Raw genomic sequence first — 26,451 nt, forward strand, 5'->3', positions numbered from 1 at the left:
TAAATTGGAATGGTTTGTCCTCATCTTACCTGAGGCCTTTGCACAAGTGCCTGGGGTGGGAGTCTCAAGGTCAAGTGCGAGGACAAAGACAATCTGAGTGCAGAATCAGAAGGTGAAGTGGAGGCAGCCAATTTCCCCCAATACCTGATGCCGATTCAGTGGTTGAAGGAGTGTGACATGCTGAATCCCTCCATTTTTAAGGTGTTGGGATGTTACATACTAGTCTGGCCTCACTCCCTCCTGCCAACGTGTGTATTGGTGGGGGACAGAGGTGGGGAACCCAGTGGCTGTGTGACTGAAGAAATCTCAGCCATGGGAAGGGCAGGTGTCGTAGTCCTTGGTTTCACCAATGGCCACGATACTGGTCCTTCAGGTATAGGCCACTTCTGTTCTAAGGGAACTTACTTTACAGCAGTGGCAATGGCTGTCGCACTGCTCCCACTTCCAGGGTGAATCCAGGTCAGTTCTGAGAAAACTTGCATTATGGAAGCAGCACCACCTACTGCCATTTTGTCACTTAGTGGTGGTAGGCTAGGTCTGTTCTGAGAAAACTTGCTTTGGGGCACCTGTGGTTGACATATTGGCCATTCGGGGTGTAGCTGATGTGTGTTCTAAATAAACTTGCTTTACTCTAGTGGCAGTGGCTGCCACACTGCTCAAAATTCTGGGCCTGAGGTCGCATCTATTTGGAGTGAACTTGCTTGTCTAGCAGCACTGGCAGCTGCCATATTGGTGCTTTGAGGTGTAATCCGTGATTCTTCTGAGGAACTTGCTTTGTGGCAGGGGCACCAAAAATCACAACTGTCCCCTGAAAATCACACATCGCTCACATGGGAAATCACACAGAATCACCTAGTGGTCACACTGGTACCATGATTTGGCAGTCACTCGGGAATCACATGGCAGCCACGAGAAAATCATGTGATAGCCACATTGGAATCAATAGACGGTCATGTGGGAATCACTCGGGAATCCCATAGCTCTTGGATATTCTGTACTGTTATTAAATGTTTTTTTTTCTTTTCAATTTAGTTTTTGGAAGTTTTTATTGACATATCAAGCTTAGCAATTCTTTCCCCAGCCAAGACCAGTTACTAATGAGTCCATCCAAGGCATACTTCATTTCTGTTAAAATATTTTTCATCTTTAGTATTGCCTTTGATTCTTCCTGAGAACTTCCATCCCTCTGCTTACATCCCATTTTTCTTGCATATGCTATACTTTTCCTATTAGTGCTCTTAGCGTAATCAGTTTTAAATTCCCAGTCTTATAATTCCAACATTATTGACATGTCTGAGTATGGTTTTGATGCTTACTATGCTTCTTCAAATTGTGTTCTTTGCCTTTTTGTATGCCTTCTAATTTTTTGTTGAAAGCTAGGCATGATGTACTAGGTAAAAGTAACACTGGTAAATAGGCCTTTAGTGATGTGGTGGTAAGGTGTAGGGGAAGGGAAGAATTTTATAGTCCTCTGATTAGGTCTCAGTCTTTTGGTGAAACTGTGCCACTGGACTGCAAATTTCACCAGTGCTTCTCAAACCCACCCCCACTCCCACTGGGAGGTGGGACAGGATGGCTAGAGTGGGCTATAGGTGGGCTTTCTCTTTCTCAAAACTGAGAATAAACTTTTGTCATTTGAAGTCACCCAGTTTTGTCACACTTGGTACTTTATTACAAGAGCCCTAGAAAACTACAATACAGGAGAACTTCTGATCATGCATTACCTGGGCTTTTAAAAAAATTATTTGTTTTTAAAAATGTTATTATAAAGATTATCAAAAGGGCTTTTCATTCAACCAGTATGAACTCCTTCATGGCGAATAAGGTCAGAACGACTACCAAAGGCCTTTCCACATTCCTTACAGTCATAGGGTTTTTCACCAGTATGAATTTTTTGATGTCTAGTAAGGTTTGAGCCTTTATTAAAGGCCTTCCCACATTCAGTACATTCATATGGTTTTTCATCTGTATGGATTCTCTGGTGTTGAATAAGTTCTGAGCTCTGAATAAAGGCCTTTCCACATTCTTTACATTTATAGAGTTTCTTGCCAGCATGAATTCTGTGATGATTAGTAAGTGTTGAGGTACTACTAAAGGCCTTCCCACATTCCTTACATTCATAAGGTTTCTCACCAGTATGCATTCTCTGATGTTGAATAAGTCTTGAATGTTGAGTAAAGGTTTTCCCACATTCCTTACATTCATAAGGTTTCTCACCGGTATGAATTCTCAGATGTGGAAAAAGTTGTGAACTCTTAGTAAAGGCTTTTCCACATACTTTACATTTGTAAGGTTTCTCACCAGTGTGAATTCTCTGATGATCATTAAGGTTTGAGCAATAATTAAAGGCTTTTCCACATTCCTTACATTCATAGGGTTTCTCACCAGTGTGAATCCTCTGATGTTGAGAAAAATATGAGCTACAACTAAAAGCCTTGCCGCATTCCTTACATTCATAGGGTTTTTCACCAGTGTGAATCCTCTGATGTCGAGTAACAAGTGAGCCACGACTAAAGGATTTCCCACACTCCTTACATTCATAGAGTTTTTCAGCAGGATGACTTCTCTGATGTTGAATAAACTGTGAGTTCTGATTAAAGGTCTTTCCACATATTTTATATTCACAGGGTTTCTCTTCATTAATAGTTTTTTGATGTGGAGTAAGAAACGTGGACTGAATAAAAGTGGGCATGTCTTCTTCATGGATAAATATTACTTGACTAAAATGTCTCTTCTTTAGAGATAGTATCCTGGTCTCACACATTGATTCCAGATCTGAACGAAAATAAAAAGGCATATATTCATTTTTACTATTCTGGGAGAGGTTAAACTTCTAAAAAAGAAATGGGAAAATTAAGCTGCAAATAATATCTGAGAGAGTAAATGCTTGGACACTTATCAAATATGACTAAGCAATTTGTAAAATTGATAAGCACAGACATTAAGGAGAGGTAATAGAGAAAGTTGAAGAGAATGATTAGGGAACTAGATGACCTCAATAATCATGAAATACTGGTGTGGATCAGAATCACTTGAAACTTCAGTAACTATACTATACCTGTTCAGGGCTATCCTCCATATTACACAGTGATTCGAATCATATACATGTATACATGTTTATAAACATATGCTCACACACTCAGAGCATAATATTATGTATGTTTTGTAGTTTGTGGATAATTGTCAGACCTATATCAAAGGACTATAGAGAAATAATTGTGTTGAAATGTATAAATTGGGGGACGGTGGTCACAGACTCTATGCAAAGGGTATGTTATGTTGCTGGCAAATTCACATCAGAGGACATCCTGCAGCAAGTCTCAGGTGCTGAATGAAACTGTCAATGGTAAACAGTACATTTCTTCTGCAGCTAGAGTCGGAAGTGTTGGGGATTCACTGAAAATAGTTTGCCTTAGAATTCTGTGATGCTGACTTTTGTAGAGTGAGAAATGAAATCCTTAAGTTATGGCAGTGGCTAAGAGGAAGGCAGCCTGAGTAAGAAAGAAGAGCGTAAGAATGAAACATACTCTGCGAGAAGAAGAGGGGAACTCCATGTCAACATTTTTTTTTTTTTTTGGTTGCCATTCTGCGTATATCCACAATGAACATGAAAGAACTTCAAGTATTGATTTTGCATTTACAAATGAATCTAATAAGTAGGTGAATATGTAATTATAGAATCCGAGTAATGAGTGTCAACTGTACTTTAAAAAGGGCTAATTCATGAATCCACAGGAAAATTACAGTAAAAGCTTAACAAGGGGAAAGAAAAATCCCATTAGGACAAAGGATAATGGAAAAGAGACAGTAGCAATAAAAGAAAAAGTCAAACTGAGCTACAGTAAGTGAATTCCACAGCACTGATTCATGGTACAGATCCCACAAATACACAAGAACTGGAGGCATCAGGCACTTCTAATAGTGGGGTGCACAAAAAAAAATGCTGAAACCTGAAGGATTAGTCCCAATATTGTATCAGTAGTGAGACCACTAAGAGCCCCTTCCCATCCCACACAAAAGGATTATACTTCTCCATTCTTACAGAAAACTAGAGATCTGGAAAAATGGAACCAGAGTGAATCTGGAGTCAGGAACATCAGGTGTAGCTGTGGGCCTGGGTACTGAACTGAGAACAAAGCATTAACAGAAAACATAAATACTTGTGATATAATAAAGAATATATTTGGTCTTTGTTCCTCATTCCTGGCATAGGAATTCACAAATCATTGGAATTTCCTGATAGTAGTGTTTTTTGTTATTTACAACAAGCTCCTTTTGATCACACCTGAGTTCATGCTAATGAGATGATTCACAGTGGGCCTTCAGTTTCAAAGGAGGGGCTGGCCATTCATGCCTACATAGTAAAACCCCAATAAAAAACTCAGGGCAAGGATTGGGGGGAGGCTTCCTGGTTGGTGAACATATCTATGTACTAGTAGGGTGGCACACTCTGACTTCATGGTGACAGAATCTCCTGTAATGCAACTCTCCTAGACCTTGGTATTTCTTGAGGTAGCTGTTCATTGTATCCTTTATATAAAATGGTTATCATAAGTATAATACTTTTCATGAGTTCTGTGAGTTGTTCTAATGAATTCTCAAACCGGATGGTGGGGAGGGAAGCCCTGAATATTAATAGTGGCCAGGCAGAAGTGTGGGAAGTGTGAGACCCCAGTTGCAACTGGTGTCTGAACTAAGTAAGGGCAGTCTGATTGGGTACCTTGCCCTTTAACTTGTGGAATCTGATGTTAAGTCCAGGTATTAGTGTCAGAATTGAATTGAAGTATAAGACACCCAGTTGGTGTCAGAGAATTCATGTCAGCCTGCAATACTGAAATGATGAGACTCTGTTGTTTTATCCCAATTTAACCCTCAGAACACTGGTAATAGGCTCATAACTCCCTCACCAGGAGGGAGAGTGAAGGTCTCTTTATGCACAAGAGAAAAGACCAATAGTTACCCAAAGTGGGAGATCCTAAGTAAATAAACCCATCCAGATCCTCCCAAAATAAACAAGACCCACTCCCACTACACGTCTAAAAAGACGTTCCAATCAACTTTTTCGTATCTCACACTTAAAATGGGCAGTAAGCCATGGTTTATTAGACATTTGAGGAAAGTTTAACATGAAAAATATCCCAAAAGAGGTCTTATGGCTTTTGGTTTCTGTGAGGAAACAATCGATGCAAGGAACAGAGGGGGGGAAAATGGAATGAATAACCTCAGAGAGGTAGGTAACAGAAGATCTGGTATCTATTAAATAGGGATAAGATGCTAAATAAAGGAACACTAAGAAAATACACACACACATAAAGTTCTTAGAAGTTGAAAACATAATAATGAAAAAATACATATTAAAAAAAATATCAACAGCTCCTGCCTAGATTCTGAATGTGTACAAACTTCTGACTTCCTTTCCCAATTGACCCTGGAGAAATTAGAAAATTTGGTTTTGTGGAACTGACACAAACTGTGGGAAATCCCGGGCAGACTGAAGACTGGTGCAAACTTGTATGTTTGAGGATGGAAGTTACTTGCCTTAATAGATGGTAACAGGAGGAAGGGAGAAGCTAGCCTGGAAACAAAGTTTTTGAGTTCTCATTTACCCTTTCCCTGAACTGCCATGGGATCACCATGGCTTGTGCATTTACTACAGAAATTGGTGGTAACAGCCCAGGCTGCTGAGTCAGTGTGATAACCCAATAGCAAAGAAAAAGCCCTGCTGGAGAGAATATAGCTGACCATCTGCTCTCAGGCATCTGCTCCTCTACCTCCTTAAGTATTAAAACTATTAAAACCTCCTCAACTATTAAAAAGCCAGTGGATTATGAAAAGGGGAGGCATACTTTTCCTGTGGCTGCTGATGCTTTGTAAATGTTGAAAAATGAAACCCTGATGAGCAGAGCTGCCTGATGGAACAGTAGCAAATAAAAGTTATCAGCAATGAACCTTTACCTTTTAGGGCTCATCATCCTGAGCTCATCTACTCCCATTTCTTAAATCCACCCAGAGGGGTACAGAGCTGAGTCTGGCTCTTGGCTCTTCCCCAGGCACACTGACAAGGTGGCTGATACCCTCATGGGAACATGAACTCACAGGCCAATATGGCCACCCACCAGAGGGTTTAACTGTTGTGAAATAAGACCACAAACTGCCATGATCATCTTGACAGATCGAGCAAAGTTGTAGGATGTGGCCAACTATTTATGATAACTTATAGCAAACCAGCATGGCAAGGTAACAGCTAACTTAGTAAAAGTTAACAGAACTATGGCAAACATTTCACTTACGTGAAGAAACTTTAAATATGTTCCCTATAAATGAGGAAAAGAAATGGATGGCCACTACCATTGTTACCAGACAGTCCTGCCTATCATTATTAGCAAAGAAATAAGTATGAAGATTGGAAGGAAAGAAGTAAGTATAGTAACATACAAATGATACTATAATCTGATTAGAAGAATCAAGAGAATAAAAATCTATCAGTTTAGTAAAGTTGCTGGATACAAGATCAACTTAAAAACTTAATGGTATTTCGAGTAACATCAGCAAGATGGTGAAATAGGAAGCCCTAGACTCTCCTTCCTTCCAATGGACACACCAATTCAACAGCATTACATGGATCAATTCCCTTTGTGAGAAACCTAGAAACTAGTTGAGAGGTTCCTGCATCCTGGGAAAGTGTGAAACCAGCCATATGAAAACTGGTAAACTTCTAGCTTCTCCTTGAGGATGGAAAGAATTGGACTGCATATCCAATGTCCCAACTTTTCTGAGTGCTGCCCAAGGGACTGGATTCTGTCTAGACCATCTTGGAGCACTGATGAAACCTGACATACGCTAGGCACCTTGGGGACTACAGAGAACAAAGGCACTGGTTTGAACTAGCATGTGGGCATTCACCACAGCTCCTCTCCCTGCTCAATATAGAGCAAGCCAGAAAAAAACTTCAGCTCCTACCTTCTCCCTGAAAAAGAAGAGTGGACAATATGTCAAACATTCTAGCTTCTTTGGGAGTTGCCTAAGAGTCTGGCTTCTGTCTCATCTGTCTCAGAGCACTGATGGGACCCAGCGTATCTAGATACCTGGGGGTTACTGAGAACCAAGAGGGTGGTCTGAACTAGTACACAAACTAGGCCTCCTGACCTAGTACAGAACGAGCAGGTGAAACTCCAGCTCCCACCATCGCCCTGAGTATAACAGAGTTGGACTATGCATCCAATGCTCTAACTTCTCTGGGAACTACCTGAGGGACTGGCTTCTATCTCACCTATCTCAGAGAGTGGACGGGACCTGGCATATGATAGGCCCCTGGGGGCTAGAGAGAGCAAGGGAGCAATTTGAACTAGCATTCAGGCACTCACCAGAGCTCCTCCCCCAGTTTAATGCAGAGCAAGTGGGAGAAAGCCCCAGCTCCCAGCGTCTTCCTAGGGAGGGAAAAAATGGACTGTTTATCAAATGTTTCAACTTTTCTGGAAATTGCCCAAGGTATTGGCTTCTGTCTCAGAGTGCTGATGGACCCAGTACATTAACTAGGCAACTTGGAGCTACTGAGAACAAAGGTGATTTGAATTAGCAGGCAAACACTCACCACAGACCCTCCCCCAGCCTAGAGAAGAGCTAGCAGGTGAAAAGCTCCAGCTCCCATCTTCAGGTGATTCTCAATGATGGCTGTTCTGTAGTTTCACTGTAATTCTGATGTGGTCATTAGAGGAGGTGAGCACAGTGTTTTCCTACTCCGCCATCCTGACCAGAAGCTGAGATTATATTTTTATCAAGTACACATGGATATTTCTCCAGGATTGATCATATGTTAGGTCACAAAACAAGTCTTAAGATATTTAAGAATACTAAGTATCTTTTCTGACCCCAAGGAAATGAAACTATAAGTCAATAGCAGAAAGAAAATTTAAAAATTCACAAATATGTGGAAATTAAACTACAGTTTTGAAAAATCAATGGGTCAAAGAAATAGAATTAGAAAATATTTTGAGATAAACAAAAACACAACATATTAAAATTTATGAGACGCATAAAATGCAGTACAAAGAGGGAAGTTTATAGTTCCTACATTAAAAAAGAAAAATGATGATAAATACACAACCTACCTAACTTTATACCTCAAGGAACAAACTAAACACCAAGTTAGCAGAAGGAAGGAAATAAAGATTAGATCTGATACAAATGAAATAGAGAATATTAAAACAATAGAAAAGATCAACAAAATAGTTGGTTTATTGAAAAGAGAAATAAAATTGACAAACTTTTAGATGCACTAAAAAAAGACTCAAATAAATAAAATCAGAAATGAAAGAGGAGACATAACTGAAGTCACAGAAATAAAAAGGATCATAACACACTACTATGATTATACACCAAGAAACTGAATAACCTGGAAGAAATTGATAAATTCATAGAAACATACAACTACCAAGACTGAATCAAGAACAAATAGAAAGACTGAATAGACCTATAACAAGGAGATTGAATCAGTAACCAAAAACCTCCCAACTAGGAAAAGCCCAGGACCAGATGGCTTCACCAGTGAAATCTGCCGAACATTTAATTAATGATACCAATCCTTCTGAAAATCTTCCAAAAAGTTTAAAAGGGAACACATCCAAACTCAATTTACAAAGCCAGCATTATTCTCATGCCAAAGTCAGACAAAGACACCATCCAAAAAAAATTACAGGCCAAAATTTCTGATGAATATAGATGCAAAAATTCTGAAAAAATAGGAGTAAATTGAATTCAACAGCACATTAAAAGGCTCATACACCACGACGAAGTGGAATTTATTCCTGGGTTGCAAACATAGTTGAACATACGAAAATCAATTAATGTGGTACACTACACCACACTAATAGAATGAAGGGTAAAAATTACACAATAATCTCAATAGATGCAGCAAAAGCATGTGATAAAATTCAACACCCTTTCAAGATAAAAATTCTCAACAGAGTGATATCAGCTGCATGGTCTCTCCCCTTGAAGTTAAAACTAGTTGGACCACTATAATATAACAAAGGATTTACTGCTCAACACACAAACACATCTGAGAGGTCCTTGAATTGAAACATCTGAAAGTGGGTATATCTGAGAGAACAAAGGAGGGGAGAAAGGGAAGGGACAGAGACTGGTACGACATCAGAGCACAAGCAACAACAAAAAAACACAGACAAATGGATCTACATCAAATTTTAAAGCTTCTGCACAGCAAAGGAAAACAAGAGTGAAAGCTGCTGCACAAGAGTGAAAAGGCAACCTATGGAATGGGAGAAAATACATGCCAACCATATACAGGTTGCCCCACTATCCAAAAGTACAATATTCCTATGAAACCTTTCGTAAGCAAAGAAGCAATTACCATTAATGTATATAAAAAAATTTTTGTGTTCCCAGATTCAAAATTCAATGCATGAACAATGCCTTTATTTCATTCACCACAACTCTTAATTATATCCAGTTTTACACTAAGCATAACACCCTTACCAGTTCTCCTAGGCTTTTCTACCTTAGGACACATTTTGCTAATGGATACACAGAATAAATCAAGATAAAGCACAGATGCTCAGAGATATACAGTTCAATGCTATGGCAACTTGACACTGAGATGCTGAGTGTAGTTCATGGGAAGGAGTTTGGCGGTGCCATTCTTGCTGCTGGTGTGCACACTGCCTCTATACCGCCTTGCTGCAAAACAAATGCCAAATGCAATCCTCATATTTTGTCATTTTTCAAAAAAGCAAAAATCTTCTTCAGATTTATTTCAGTTAGTGAATACAGGGAGTAATGCAGGTCTTTTGTAAAAGCAAAGTGGCATAATGCAAACTTTTAAAAAGTGGGGGATACCTGTGTCTGATAAGGGGTTAATATCTAAAATATATAAGGAAGAAAACTAACATCCCAATTAAAAAAATGGGTTAAGGACTTGAATAGACATTTCTCCAAAAAAAGACATAAATGACCAAAAGATATATGAAAAGATGCCCAATTTCACTAATCACTAGAGAAATGCAAATCAAAACCATAATGGTTATCACATATCACTGTTAGGATGGCTATTATAAAAAAAAAAAGAAGAAGAAAACACTGCAAGTATTGATGAGGATGCTGAGAAATTGGAATCCTTGTACACTATTTGGCAAGAATGCAAAACGGTGCAGCCACTACAGAAAAAGTATGAAAGTTCCTCAAAAATGTAAAAGTAGAACCAGTATATGATTGATACATCAATCCCACTTCTGGGTATTTACATATCTAAAAGAATTGAAACCAGGATCTTGAATAGATAGTGGCACTTCTGTATTCATTGCACACTACTTACAATAGCCAAGATGTGAAAACAACCTAAATCTATAGCTGGATGAATGGATAAAGAAAACATAGTGTATATATATACCTGCACCAATATATATACACAATGGAATATTATTTGCCTTAAAAAAGAAGGAAATCCTGCAACATGTGACATGAAAGAACCTTGACGACATTATGCTAAGTGAAATAAAGCAGTCAGAGAAGAACAAACACTGCATGATTTTACTTATATGAGGTGTCTAAAAGAGTAAAACTCAGAAGCAAAGAGTAGAATGATGGTTGCCAGAGGCTGGGGTGAAGGGGAAACAGGCAGCTGCTAATCAATAGGCATAAAGCTCCAGTTACTCAAACTGAATATATTCTAAAGATCTGCTATACAATAGTGGGCCTACAGTTAACAATACTGTATTATACACTTAACAATCTGGTAAGAAGGTACATCTCATGTTAAATGTTCTTATCACAATAAAATTTTTAAAAAGGAAAAGAAAAAAGACCAAAAAAGTGGTTGTATAAATTTACACCCTGCCAACAGCTTATGAGGGTGCATATTGCTCCATATTCTTACCTGTTTTTACTAATGTCAGACTTAAATTTTTGCCCATGTTATGGGTGTCATAATGGTATCCCATTGCAGTTTTAATGTGCATTTCCCCGATAACTAGTAAAATTAAACTCCTTTTTATATATTAAAAAAAGTTGAAAACTCTGCACCAACAATAGAAAATTATAGATGCTCACAATAACAACAAAATCTGTTAAAAATCTAGAAAGTAACTCAACAAAGAACTTAAAAAATTACTATTTTATTAATAGTAATTATTTAGTAATAAATTAACTTTAATAAAGGACATTAAAATAAAACTGAATGCATCAAGAAATATTCCATGATTCTAGAAGGGACAATTTAAGATTACAAAGATGTCAATTCTATCCAAATTAATCTATCAATTCAAAGTAATCTGATCAAAACTCTAGTTAGGTATTTTTTAATGGCTCGAATTTATTCTAAAATTTTATATGGAAAAGCAAAAGTACATCAGATGCTAAGTAAACGTTAGATATGAAAAACAAGAGTAAAGGAGGGCTTGCTCTTTCAGATATTAAAAAATACAAGCCATAGAAATAGACACTCTGGTACTGGCATTATACGAAAGGAAGCAAATAAAGCACTGAGACAGACTTGTATTTGAGAATTTATTATCCAATAAAGATGGCACCAGAAATAAATGAAGAAAGCTCAATTCTTTAATGGATGGTAGAGGGGAAAATGATTCAATTTATGGGGGGAAAAATCCTGGATTCTTGCTTAACATCACATTAATGGATTAGTCCAAATGGATTAAATATATAATGTGAAAGGTAAAAGTATAATTTTTAAAATGAAACATAGAAGAAAACCTTTGTGAAAAATAGGCAAGGAAAGATAACTTACTTAAAACTCCACAAGTACAAACCATAAGCAAAACTATGAATTGAAAATACATCAAGCTGTCTTATCAGAGAATAGGTCTGTCAACTAGGGGATATTGAAGATGACCGCCAAATTTTGAGCACAGAGCCGTGGAGGATGATGACACCATTAAGCATAAATGGAAATTCAAACAGGAAAATGCTTGAGATGATTGGTATTTACCAGCACTGCTGAGCTGCTGATAATCTTATCATCCATTTAAAATATCATTAAAAATAATTCAAAAACATATATTAATAAACCTGTGTTAGAGACTGAATCATGGAGCTGGAAAAGAGATGAATAAGTAGACTTGAGAGAGAGAAACATTCAGATAATTGAAGGACACAAACTCCAGCAAAGGGAAAAAACAACTTCGAAGACACTGATGGGAGAAGGCGCAGTGAAACCAGTGGAGTGAACGACCAGAGTGCTAGGAGATGATTCACAGAGAGTTGGAGTGACGTCATAGGAATGGCGGCAGCGGGGCGCACTTTTTGAGTTCTCCGTCGGATCTTATCAGAAACGGGAAGCTTATAACCCATCAAAGGACTCTCTGCTCATCACGCAGAACAGCGAAGAGACTCGCGCAGGGATTTCTTGCAGTGCCCAGCTTAAGAGGCACAAGATTCAACATACCCAGCGGCCAACTCCAGACCAAGCCAGAGTACTACCGGGTTTGACCTACAAGTGACACACTCAGAGGGGATTCTTTACAGGCACATAGAGGCCAAAGGGCAAACCACATCTAAGCGGTCAATCCTCACGCAGCAGAATACCCTGCGTGGGCAAAGCCAAATCTCACAACTAGTCAGCCTAGGAGTTAACTCCACCTACTCACAAGCGAAAAGCAATTAAGGATCTTCTTTAACAGGACAATATACACAACACAAGAGTCACTTTTAGAGCACACGCAGGGGAGAAGAACGAAGTAGTGCAAGTCAAATATAAAGGACATTTATTATATACTAATCCAGCAAGAACTAAGAACTCCAGGGCATCTACCTAATACATCAAGCAAACACAGAGAGTCAGCCAGAATGAGGAAACAAAGAAACATATCCCAAATAAAAGAACAGAAGAAACCTTCAGAAATGGAACTAAATGAAGCAGAGGTAACCAAACTGTCAGAGACAGAGTTCAGAATACTGATGATAAGAATGTTTAAGGAACTTAGAGAGGACATCAAGAAGGATGTAGAAATCATAACGAACAACCAGTTAGAACTAAAGAACACAGTTACCGAAATAAAGAACTCACTTGAAGGAATTAACAGCAGGTTAGATGAAGCAGAGGATCGAATCAGCGACTTAGAAGACAAGTTAGCAGAGATCACCCAAACAGAACAACAGAAAGAAAAAGAATAAAAAACAATGAAGATGGTTTAAGAGACCTATGGGATAACATCAAGCGCAACAACATGCGCATCATAGGAATACCAGAAGGTGAAGAGAAGAAACAAGGGATTGAGAACATATTTGAAGTAATAATGTCTGAAAATTTCCCTAACCTGATGAAGGAAACCAACATACAAGTCCAGGAAGTGCAGAGAGTTCCAACCAGGATAAACCCAAACAGGTCCACTCCAAGACACATTATAGTTAAAATGGCAAAGATTAAAGACAAAGAGAGAATCCTAAAAGCAGCAAGAGAAAGACAGAGGGTTACATACAAGGAACTCCCATAAGACTATCAAATGACTTTTCTGCAGAAACATTGAAGGCCAGGAGGGAGTGGCAGGAGATACTCAAAGTGATGGAAAACAAAGGCCTACAACCTAGGTTGCTTTATCCAGCAAGGCTATCATTTAAAATTGACGGGAGATAAAGAGCTTCCCAGAAAAGAATAAGCTAAAGGAATTCATTACCACCAGGCCAGCATTGCAAGAAATACTAAAAGGACTTCTGTAAATAGAAGAAAGACGAAAACAATTTATCCACAAATTTAAAAATGGCAATAACTATGTACTTATCAATAATCACTTTAAATGTAAATGGTTTAAATGCTCCAATCAAGAGACATAGGGTGGCTGAATGGATAAGAAAGCAAGACCCTTGTATATGCTGTATACAAGAGACTCACCTCAGATCAAAAGACACACACAGGCTAAAAGTGAAGGGTTGGAGTAAGATATTCCATGCAAATGGAAATGAGAAAAAGCTGGAGTTGCAATACTTATCTCTGACAAAATAGACTTTAAAATGAAGAAAATATTAAAAGACAAAGATGGACACTATATAATAATAAAGGGATCAATTCGACAAGAGGATATAACCCTAGTAAACATCTATGCACCCAACATAGGAGCACCTAAATATATAAAACAGATATTGACTGACATAAAGATGGAGATCAACAGTAACACTATCATAGTAGGGGACTTCAACACACCTCTGACAACAAGGGACAGGTCTTCCAGACAGAAAATCAATACGGAAACAACAGCCTTAAATGACACATTGGACCACTTGGATTTAACCGATATTTTCAGAGCATTCCACCCCAATGCTGCAGAATACACGTTCTTCTCAAGCGCACATGGAACATTCTCCAAGATAGACCATATGTTAGGCCACAAAGCAAGTCTGGATAAATTTAAGAAAATTGAAATCATACCAATTGTCTTCTCTGACCACAGTGCTATGAAATTAGAAATGAACTACAGGAAAAAGACTGGAAGACACACAAATTCATGGAGGCTGAATAATATGTTACTAAATAATGAATGGGTCAAACAGGAGATCAAGGAAGAAATCAAAAGATATCTCGAGACAAACGAAAATGAAAATACAACGACCCAAAATCTATGGGATGCATGAAAGCAGTCCTAAGAGGGAAGTTCATAGCACTGCAGGCCTACCTAAAGAAACAAGAAACATCACTAATCAACAGTTTATCTTCACACTTAAGGGATCTGGAAAAAGAACAACAAAATAAGCCCAAAGGGAGTACAAGGAAGGAGATAATAAAGATCAGAGCGGAAATAAATGAAATAGAAACCAGAAAAACAATACAAAAGATCAATGAATCCAAGAGTTGGTTCTTAGAGAAGATAAACAAAATTGACAAACCTTTAGCCAGACTCATTTAAAAAAAGAGAGAGAGGACCCAAATTAATAAAATCAGTAATGAAAGAGGAGAAGTGACAACAGACACCGCAGAGATACAAAGAATCCTAAGAAATTACTATGAGCAACTGTATGCCAACAAATTTGACAACCTGGAAGAAATGGACAATTTCCTAGATGCATACAACCTCCCAAGGCTAACTCAAGAGGAGACAGAAAACCTGAATAGACTGATTACCACCAAGGAAATTGAATCAGTAATCAACAATCTCCCAACAAACAAAAGCCCTGGACCAGATGGCTTTACAGGTGAATTTTACAGAACGTTCAAAAAAGAATTGTCACCTATTCTCCTCAAACTCTTCCAAAAAATCCAGAGGAGGAAGACTCCCAAACACTTTTACGAAGCCACTATCACCCTGATCCCAAAATCAGACAAAGACACCACAAAAAAGAAAACTACAGGCCGATATCGCTAATGAACATAGATGCAAAAATCCTCAACAAAATACTAGCAAACAGAATTCAGCAATATATTAAAAAGATTATACACCATGATCAAGTGGGATTCATCCCTGGTATGCAAGGGTGGTTCAACATCCATAAATCAATTAATGTGATACACCACATTAACAAAATGAAAAATAAAAATCATATGATCATATCAATTGACGCAGTAAATGCATTTGATAAAATTCAGCAGCCATTCATGATAAAAACCCTTAAGAAAGTGGGAATAGAGGGATCATATCTCAACATAATAAAGGCCATATATGATAGACCCACAGCTAACATCATACTCAATGGGGAAAAACTAAAACCATTGCCCTTAAAATCAGGAACAAGGCAAGGCTGCCCACTTTCTCCACTTCTATTCAACATAGTGCTGGAAGTTCTAGCCACAGCAATCAGACAAGAAAAAGAAATAAAAGGCATCCAAATCGGTAAGGAGGAAGTAAAACTGTCATTATATGCAGATGATATGATACTATATTTAGAGAACCCTAAAGACTCCACCAAGAAACTATTAGAGCTGATAGATGAATTTAGTAAAGTAGCAGGATACAAAATTAATATTCAGAAATCAGTTGCATTTGTATATACCAATAATAAAACATCAGAAGGAGAAATTAAAAAGCAATTCCATTTACAATTGCTCCAAAGACTATAAAATACCTGGGAATAAATTTAACCAAAGAAGTAAAAGATCTGTACTCAGAAAATTATAAGACACTGAAGAAAGAAATGAAAGAAGATACAAATAGATGGAAACACATACCATGTTCATGGATAGGAAGAATTAATATAGTTAAAATGTCCATACTGCCTAAGGCAATATATATATTCAACGCAATTCCTATCAAACTACCAACGACATTTTTCACAGAAATAGAACATATAATCCTAAAATTTATATGGGATAACAAAAGACCCCGGATATCTTCAACAATCTTGAGAAATAAGAACAAAGTGGGAGGTATAACAATACCTGACTTCAAATTATACTACAAGGCTACAGTAATCAAAACAGCATGGTACTGGCATAAAAACAGACCCATAGATCAATGGAACAGAATAGAGAGTCCAGAAATAAATCCATGCCTATATGGCCACTTAATCTATGACAATGGAAGCAAGAATGTACGGTGGGGTAAAGACAGTCTATTCAATAAATGGTGCTGGGAAACTTGGACAGACACATGCAAAAAGATGAAGCTGGATCACCTCCTTACACCACATACAAAAATAAATTCAAAATGGCTTAAAGATTTAAATGTAAGATCTGAAACCATAAAATTCCTAGAAGAAAATATAGGAAGAAACTTCACAGACATTACCCGGAGTAAGATTTTTACTGATATATCCCTCATGAGGGAAGTAAGAGGAAAAATAAACATGTGGGATTACATCAAACTAAAAAGCTTTTTCACAGCAAAGGAAACCATCAATAAAACAAAAAGGGATCCTACTGATTGGGAAAAGATATTTGCCAATGATATATCTGATAAGGGGTTAATATCACAAATTTATAAAAACTCACTCAACTCAACTCCAAAAACAAACAACCCAATTAAAAAATGGGCAGAGGACATGAAGAGACATTTTTCTAAAAAGGACACACAGATGGCAAACAGACATATGAAGAAATGTTCAACCTCACTAACCATTAGAGAAATGCAAATAAAAACCACAATGAGATACCACCTCACCCCAGTCAGGATGGCTATCATCAATAAATCAACAAACAACAAGTGCTGGCGTGGATGCGGAGAAAAGGGAACGCTGGTGCACTGTTGGTGGGAATGCAGATTGGTGCAGCCACTATGGAAAACAGTTTGGAGATATCTCAAAAATCTGAAAATGGAACTACCTTATGATCCAGCAATCCCACTCCTAGGTATCTATCCGGAGAAATCCAAAACTCCAATTCAAAAATCTTTATGCACTCCTATGTTTATTGCAGCACTATATACAATAGCCAAGACCTCGAACCAACCGAAATGCCCATCAGTAGATGACTGGATTAAGAAACTGTGGTACATTTATACAATGGAGTATTACGCAGCCATAAAGAAGAAAGAAATCTTACCATTTGCAACAACATGGATGGACCTAGAGAACATTATGTTAAGTGAAATAAGTCAGAAAGAGAAAGACAAATACCATATGATCTCACTTATATGCGGAATCTAAAGAAAAGAATAAGTGAATGAACTAATCAGAAACAGTTTTGGAAACATGGAGGAAAAACAGAGGGTTGCTAGAGGGGCGGGGGGGTGGGAATAAGGGGAAGGTGAGAGGTTTTGGGAACGTACAGAGGGATAGTGGATGGGGGGAGGGGGGTTCACACAGTGTGAGGGATATAAATGATAAATGTCTAAGTTTTGCTTTGTCTTGTGCACCTGAAACTAATTAAATAAAAAAAAAAAAAAAAAAAAAAGAAAAGAAAATACATCAAAATTAAGGATTTCTGTTAAATGAAGGACACCATAACTTTAATGCTCAATAGACTAGAAGATACTTGCAAATTAACAGAAAGACGTTAGGGACCCCAATAAAAATACTGATAAAGATTACAACAGAGTTAACAGACCTATTAGATGTTCATACCTATTAATAATCAGAAATGCAAATGAAAGCAATAAAATATCACTTTTCACTTATTAGACATGGGAAAGTAGAAAGGTGGGTCATGATGAGTGTGGGTAAAAACACTGAAGTATCTAAAATTGAAAATCACGCAAAAGGGTAAATACTGCATGTCTTTTCAATGTCATACCAGTGTATTATCTAATAGGTCCATTCGAGGATTATTTAATTCTCTATAGAAATGTACCTTTGTTTCACTTACTATTTACTTCTCATTAGGGCCGAGGATCTGTTCAAGTTAGATGTTAAATTGAAAAAGATTGATAGGTTGCAAATGATTTGTCTTGTGGAAAAGATAGGCTGAAGGTTACGGTTTTATCCTATAAGACAGTAACTAGTTTTTATATCCAACTTAGATTCCTGCATTCTTTCTCTCCAGGACAATGGAAACTCAATCTCTCCAAGATAATTTGAACTAGCTGTACCATTCCACTGGTTCTCTCATTAATAAACTAAATAAATCTTTCAAATATGCTTATCATTTATTTATAAAAGTCATGTTTAACTTTTAAAACGTTATGCACTTGAAAAGTTTAAATGTTATATTCTGACAAATTTGAAGGTCTCACTTGAGATGTTCAAATGGACTCACCTGCAGGAGTCAATAAAGTGTGTGACTTGAGAAGTGTACCTTGCAGGCTATCCCAGCCCCCGCATGTCTTCTTAAATCCTGTCTTCAGTAAATCCCAAGCAGTAATAAAAAAATTCTACTTTCATTCACTGTTTCTCTCAACCCCCCCTTCCCAATGTATTTTGGGTTTTGTTTTGGGGCCAAGTCTAATTTTGGTTCTGATTTGTACAAGGCTGGTACATTATAGTGATTAGGAATGTGATTTTATCATGATTTCTGTAGGGATGATGGAAATCTGTTCCAGTTATCTGGGGATTCATTCTCTGTAAGTAAGACAACAGATAATCTGTATTATTATCTTTCATGTGGGTCTGTTTGTTTGTAATACCTTGTGTCTCCTGGAAAGGAAAAAAGACCCAGGACAATTCTATCTCATGGCTAAACTAAAGAACTAAAGTTGAAAGCTCTCTTTGTGTGCACAACTGAGAAAAAATTTACGAAGGGGAGGGCAGTTTTCTTATAACTTTATTTTTTGAGATATAACTGACAGAATCTTTTACCTATCAATAGGGTGTGAAATATTTTTCTACTTTCAGAGAATATAAATTTAATTATGAAGGCTCTTAAGGGATTCATACCAAAAGCACAAATAACCGAAGAAAAATAAACTTTTTTGGATTTTATCAAAATTAAAAAGTTTTGTGCTTTTATTAAAGGAGAAAATCAAGAGGGTGAAAACACAACTCAATAAATGGGAGATAATATTTTCAAATCACATAGCTGATTACAGACTTGTATCTAGGTTATATAAATAACATAAAACTAAATAATAAAAATACAAACAACCTAATTTTGGACAAAGTCATTGCCATATGAATTATCACTTACCTGAACAAAGGCCTCTTTTCATTTCTGTTTCAACCATCCAGGGCTCTTTTCCTTGTTCCAATAAGGAGATCACAGCTGGCTTAGAACTGGAAAGACCTGATCACAAGAAAAGAAATGGGACATGGTTATGCTGTGGGTGCCCTAGAAATCAGATCCAGTCCCTTGGTGATCAAGAAAGATACACCACTATAGGAAGGACCAGGGCAAGATGAAGATGAAACTTCCGCTCCAGCCCATTGAAGCTGCCCATTTCCAATTCTTCCATTTCATTCCAACTCAAACCATTCCTTGGGGGAACAGGGAGTAGAAATTTATCTGGTTACTTGAAACAAAATACTTTACAATGGAGAAAGAAGATATTCGTGAGGGCAGACTCTGAATTTTGGGGGACAGTTATCCTTACCCACTGAAACCAGGTTGCTGAAATTCTCCAACATCACTTCTTTGTACAAATTCATCTGACCAGAGTCCAGGCATTCCCATTCCTCCTGAGAGAAGTTTATAGATACATCCCTGAACATCACTGACCCCTGAAACAACAAACATGCTTTCACAGTGGAAGGAGAGAAGAAAAAAATGGTAGTAGGGATGGTGACAGAGGGCTCTACGAAAAAGGACAAAGATTATTAAGCAAATTGCAGGGGCTGGAACCCTATTATATCAGAATATTTTTATCTAGGAATGTGCAAGTAGAGTGGACTTTTCCAATGAGATGAAATAGCAAGCATTCAGCTCAATGCCTGGTCGTACAGTCTGAATAAACGTGAGTTCCTTCACCTTTCCCATTTTCCCTTTGAGCCCCAAAAGAGGGGAGAATATAATGGACTTTAAAAAAAAATCTTACGATATATTTTGCAGCAGAATTTCAGAATATCTGGAGAAAACAGAATTCTCTGAAAGCTTTCAGGAGGAAAATATGGCTCACATAAAAATTTTCAGGAATCAGAATGGCAATGGACTTCTCAACAGCACCATTGAAATAAGAATACAAAGTGATTCCTTTACTACTACCAAGGAAAATGAATTCTAGCCTAGAATTCTATGCCCAATCAAAGCTACTTGCGAAGAGTACATACCAAGGCAGATTAAATATCAAGCTAGTATGAAGATTAAGTTAAGACAATCCTTGGGGTGGCCAGATGGCTCAGTTGGTGAGAGCATGAGCTCTGAACAACAGGGTTGCCAGTTCAATTCCCACATGGGCCAGTGAGCTGTTGCCCTCCACAACTAGATTGAAGGATAACTTGGAGCTGATGGGCCCTGGAGAAACACACTATTCCCCAATTAAGAAAGAAAAAAAGACAATCCTCGATGTAGCTTTTCTTAGGAAGCTACTGGCCTATGTGTTCCATCAAAACTAGCGAGTAAATTAAGAAAGAAAAGGTATTATATTCAGAAACTAGAAAACTAACACGAGAATGGTGAACAAAGTCCCAGTACAATTATAAAAGGCACGTCCCAGGACAATATCTGGCAGCAGACCTAGAGAGCAACATCTAGGAACAGGAGGACAGAGAACTATGGGAAAGAGGTCTCCAAGGAAAACTAAAGAGCTAATATGTTTCATCACATGGAAAATACTATTAATAGGCAACCGACAGCAATGTTGGGGGATTTGGTTTAAAAACAAAAATAGCAACACATATATATGGAACCAGGCAAATAAAAAAACAAAGTAATTTACCCTCAGAAAAACAAAAATTGTACAAATAGAATTGTACTAATAGAGTCTAGTATACTACTTGGCTCAGATTAATAATATATGCAAGAGCCTAATCACATCAATATCAGTGATTTAAAGAAAAATTGTAATATAACTCTTGCAGGGACAGAAAATGAGGAATTTGGTGTGGGAAATCTCAATCCATATTTAGCTCAAGGAAGTCATTAGGAAATGTCTTCCAAAAAATAGCAATATGGGAATATTTATTAGACATATAGGAAAAATGCCAAGAGAAACAGCAAAGAATTGAGGGTAGCCACCTGAGGGGAGTGAGACTGCGTACTGGGACAAATCCCTGTCATTTTTCACTAAGTCTTTGAACATTTCTTGAATTTTTAAATGCAAAATTGGTTAAACAGTAATTAAAATATCACTATCTTAGACAAAAACATAATTTAATTTCTTGAAAATTGAAGATCTCTTATGACTGTTATAAAAATTATTCCCTATTAACATAAATTCTTTAACCTTTATAATTTTACTAGTGGCAGAATTTTCCACAATATAAATATTACTGAAAAACATCTCATTTCAGACATTTTATTAGGCAAAATCCTTAAGATCCTTTCCAGATATGGTCCTTTTCCCTATACCTTGCCCTATGCACCTCTTCCGTTTTGCTGTTCCTGAGTTGTATCATTTATAATAAAACTGTGGTTTTAAATATATTTCTACATTAGACTGTGATTGTACATAATTCTAATAAATTATTGAACCTGAGTGGGGATCATGGGAATGCCTGAACTTGTGGTCTACTGGACAGAAATGCAGTACCTTAGGAGCACCTGAAACTTGAGGCTGGTGTCTGAAATAGGACAATTTTGTGAGAATGAGCCCTTTAACCTGCGGGATGCTAACTCTGTGTAGTTAGTGTCAGAATTGAATTAAATTGTAGGACATCCAGTTAGTGTCCAAGAACTAGTTGTTTAAAAAATGAGATACATTTCCATCCTACAGGAGAAATTAGGTTACGTCTTCTTCATCTTAAGCCAACCAAGAGGGCACTTTTTAGATTCCTGAGTCCAAAGTGGAATGGTGAGATTGTTTAGGAGAATTCTTACTGTGTTCCCTGGAGTTGAGAGGGCATCACAGACTGGTACCTATTTCCCTTCTTGGACCCAGTGGAGGGACAATGTGACCCCAACAAAGGAGTAGAACACAGAATGCCCAAGTGTAACACAGGTATTCTCAGTAGCCATTTCCAGGAGATGGGCAGCCCACTTCATAGGGAAGTGCAATTAGGTTTATAGCAGGGACTTTGAGTCTCACAAAAGCACTCTATAAGAAAATGAGTCAGCGTTGAACATCTATAAAAGCAAGAGAGACCAAGAACAAAACAACAGTACCAGTTGAGTCTTCTTACCTCCTCTTCCCTATCCCTCTAGCAATCTCATAGGAGCCAGAAACTGCCTACTGGGCAGGAAAAAGAGAAGTTCACATTCAGGAAACAAAGAAGCTTAGTGCATCCCTCTTTTCACATTGTAAGCTTCTAGCTTAGAGCAAGCCTGAGCTCGGAGAAAAGGCTTAAAACGAAACTTGCAATTATTACATTCAACCAGAGGTTGTAATTGGTAGTAAAATGAGACTGATGTTGTTACTGAAATCAACCAAAGGCTACCCATGAGTGATCAAAACAATTATGGGGACTGCATAAGTTTATCTAGGACAACAAAAAATGAGCCCACAGAGAGCTGAGAGTGGAAATTATGGGAAAAATAATTTCTTTTGCTTGCTCCCTATGGATTTCTGCCTATTTTAACGTGCTAGTTATAAATTGATTTAATTTTGCCAGGTACATAGTCATATCATCTGCAAAAAATGATAATCTTATATCCTCTTTTCTAATTTTTAACCTAATTGTTTTCTCTTGTTTAAGTCCTTTGATTAACACCTACAGAACAATGTTAAACAACATTGGTGATGGTATATATACTTGTCTTTTTTCAGATTTTACTGGGAATACTTCCTGATTAAAATATTTCCTGCTTCAAATACTTCCTGATTAAACATCAGGTAAATATCTGAGAACAAAGCTCATATTCCTTTTAAAATTTATTTTCTACTACAGTATACTACCTCTTAGAGTTATTCCTATTAATACTGGGCAACAATCTTCACTATAGAGATAGTGATTATAATTAGAAACTGAGGGGAAAAAGGAACCAGAAACTCTGTTTGGGCTTTGGTGAAGGACAATGCATTGGAAAGATTCAGCCCTCTTCTTTCAAACTAGGATTTAGAATTTAGCTGGGGAAGAATCCAAAAACTCTAACTACATGCCATGCCTTCCGCCCCCTCCTGAGACAAGGCAAGATTCTTTTGCTTAATATTGCTTTTATTTGAGCTGTACGTATCAACTCTAAAAATAAAAAAGAGATTTAAAAAAATTAATAATAAGAGATTCTAACCTAGTATTTTAATTAATTAGAGCCTGAGAAGGAGAGAAGAGAGAGAGAATAAAGCAGGGGCAGTCTTTGAAGGTGGCTGAGAATTTTCCTGAATAAAAGAAACCTATCAACTAATTCAAAAACCTTTACAAATCCCAAGCAGGTAATTTTTTTTAAATGCACACTTAACCACATTATACTAAAATTACAGAAAACAAAAAACAGAGAGAAAGTCTTAAAAACAGCCACAGGAATAAAAGCCAAATTACTTTCAAAGGAGGAGCTAGAACAATCAAGACTGAGTGATACTGGTACAGGTATATACAAATAGATCAAGAGAACCAAGCAAAGAGCTCACGTACATATAGACACTGGATATATTTACATGATATATATATGGATATATTTGCAGTGAGAACACAATGGACTTTCTAATATACAGTGCTGAGAAAATTGGGTATTCATAAGGGGAAAAAACCCTGACCCCCACTTTATACCATACACAAAAGCCAATTACAGGTGGATTAAAGACGTAAATGGGAAAGGCAAAACTTACAGCTTTAAGCATAAACACAGAAGAATATTTACATAACCTTGGGACAGAGAAGGATTTCTTAAATAAGATACAAAAAGCACCAACCATAAAAAGTTGATAAATTTGACTATGTTAAAATTAGGACTTCTATTCATAAAACTGTCTTAAAGGAAGTGATAAAACAATCCAAATAGTAGAAAATTATAATCAATAAAAGTCCTATGCAGATTATATGAAGAGCTCCTATGAATTAATAAGAGACAATCAAGAACAAAATAGGTGGGGGCCGGCCCGGTGACTCAGGCGGTTAGAGCTCCATGCTCCTAACTCCGAAGGCTGTCAGTTGGATTCCCACATGGGCCAGTGGGCTCTCAACCACAAGGTTGCCAGTTCGACTCCCACAAGGGATGGTGGGCAGCACCCCCTGCAACTAGTAACTGGCAACTGGACCTGGAGCTGAGCTGCGCCCTCCACAACTAAGACTGAAAGGACAACAACTTGAAGCTGAATGGCACCCTCCACAACTGAGATTGAAAGGACAACAACTTGACTTGGAAAAAAGGCCTGGAAGTACACACTGTTCCCCAATAAAGTCCTGTTCCCCTTCCCCAATAAAATCTTTAAAAAAAAAAAAAATAGGTAAGATTTATGAACAGGCATGTCACAAAAAAAGAAATCCTAATAATCAATAAACATGAAATCATGTTCAATCTCATTATTAATCATGGAAATCAAATTTAAACCTATGTGTATGTATTTATCTGTGAGTATAAATAAAGATTTAAAGATTTCAAAGTCTGACACAAGTGATCTGAAAAGGATAAACCATTATCTCATTCATACAAAGAAATAACATGTATCTTTGAAAAATGACATTTACAAAGACCATTTGATGACACGGGAGAATGACACTTTTTAGTGAAAATATAGGATATACAATGGTATAGTTAGATTTTGGAAAAACAATGAAAATACATAAAAATATTAACACTAATTATTTGAATGGTCACATTTTATTTTTTCTTGGTATTTGTGTTTTTGAAATCTCTAAAATAATCATACTTTTATTTTAAAATCATAACAATCACTGCATTTAAAATGAAGAAAACTCAGCAAACAGAAGTGGAACCCTTTTCCAAATAAGTGAACATTAGGTATATGGGGGCCATTGGTCCCAACTATCCTTTTTCTAATAGTTTATAGGGACCTAATGACATATCTTTATTAAGCATTAACTTTCACAAGAAGGAAAGTGAAGGGGAAACCCCAACACATTTTGGACATTACTTACCTGTAGCAATTCATCATGTATTCCTTCCTTTTCTTCTGCACACCTCACCTGGAGAAGGGTAGAACTGGGAGAGGAAAAGGTAATTGTGAGACACCAGGTTTTCTTGTTGCTCAAACTGGTCAGGTCAGAAGTCATTCCCAGCCCCATCCCCACCATACACAGGGAACGAGATCAGAGGGGAATGGGACATCCTGCCCAATCCCAGTGTCTCAGAAAAAAACAGGTCACTGCTGTCGAGGGGCTATAATCTGCCCAAACCTCACAAAGGTCTCCTGGGGACAGAATTCTGGAGTCACAATCGCACAGTTGACAGGAGCCCCATACCCGTACACACAAAGCCACATACATTAGGCACAGTCATACGCTTAAACCAAGCGGACACGCACTCCACACCCGCACACACACAGGTACATGGTAACAGTTACAATCACATACTCATCACACAACATACACAGTTATACTGACAGTCGCAAGCACCCTCAGTGTCGCAATCACACACCACCAAAGGGTCCATAACACAGTCACAACCCCACAATGATAGGCATCCCAAACCTGCACACATGTCGCAGTGTCACAATCTCTCACTGACAACCCCACAATCTCTCCTCTTCAGGTCACTCCGCCCGCACATGCCCGAGGACTCAGCTCGGTACCCGCCTCCGGTCTCCGCAATTTAGGCCTTTCTGGTCTCCCGGGGTCGCAACCTGCACAGCTGAGCCGGTTGCCCCGGGGCCCGCGATCCCTCACCTCACTGATCTAACGGTCCCGCTAGGCATGACGAAACTTTCGAGCTCCTGCGAAAAGAGGGACAGGCCCGCAGGCCCTCTGGGAAATGTGGTCCAGAGCGGGACCCACAGCCAATTCTCTCAGCGCCCTGACCCGGCCCACCCGAAACGACTACTCCTGCAACTCTCAGCGTCTAGTCGGGTCTTGAAGTTGCGACTCTCCGTAGCAGAGCGCGATTCTGCGGAGCCTGGCGCGCGGACCTGGCTTACCCCTCCCTCCCACCCACAGGAAGCGCAGATTCCGTTCTGGCCGGATGTTGAAACCGGCCGCGGGTCT

At 38.0% G+C, this 26,451-nt stretch overlaps 1 protein-coding gene across 3 annotated transcripts; it reads right to left on the minus strand.

The window, feature by feature from the left end:
• ZNF829 (zinc finger protein 829) lies at positions 1 to 26,434 on the minus strand. Of its 3 annotated transcripts, none has more exons than XM_074315810.1 (5): positions 26,043 to 26,434; positions 25,390 to 25,453; positions 19,857 to 19,983; positions 19,454 to 19,549; positions 1 to 2,775 (listed from the first exon to the last, which is right to left on the minus strand). In XM_074315810.1, the coding sequence occupies exons 3-5, from the start codon at positions 19,972 to 19,974 to the stop codon at positions 1,793 to 1,795; spliced, it is 1,197 nt and encodes a 398-aa protein (XP_074171911.1). In that variant the 5' UTR covers positions 19,975 to 19,983; positions 25,390 to 25,453; positions 26,043 to 26,434; the 3' UTR covers positions 1 to 1,792. The 3 variants fall into 3 exon arrangements, with proteins under 3 accessions (XP_074171911.1, XP_074171910.1, XP_019605497.2); XM_074315809.1 differs by having other exon boundaries at positions 25,942 to 26,434; XM_019749938.2 differs by having other exon boundaries at positions 3 to 2,775; positions 26,137 to 26,434.
• Between the last annotated feature and the right edge of the window lie 17 nt (positions 26,435 to 26,451).

The sequence above is a fragment of the Rhinolophus sinicus genome, linkage group LG11 (assembly GCF_036562045.2).
Source record: "Rhinolophus sinicus isolate RSC01 linkage group LG11, ASM3656204v1, whole genome shotgun sequence".
Taxonomy (NCBI): Eukaryota; Metazoa; Chordata; class Mammalia; order Chiroptera; family Rhinolophidae; genus Rhinolophus; species Rhinolophus sinicus.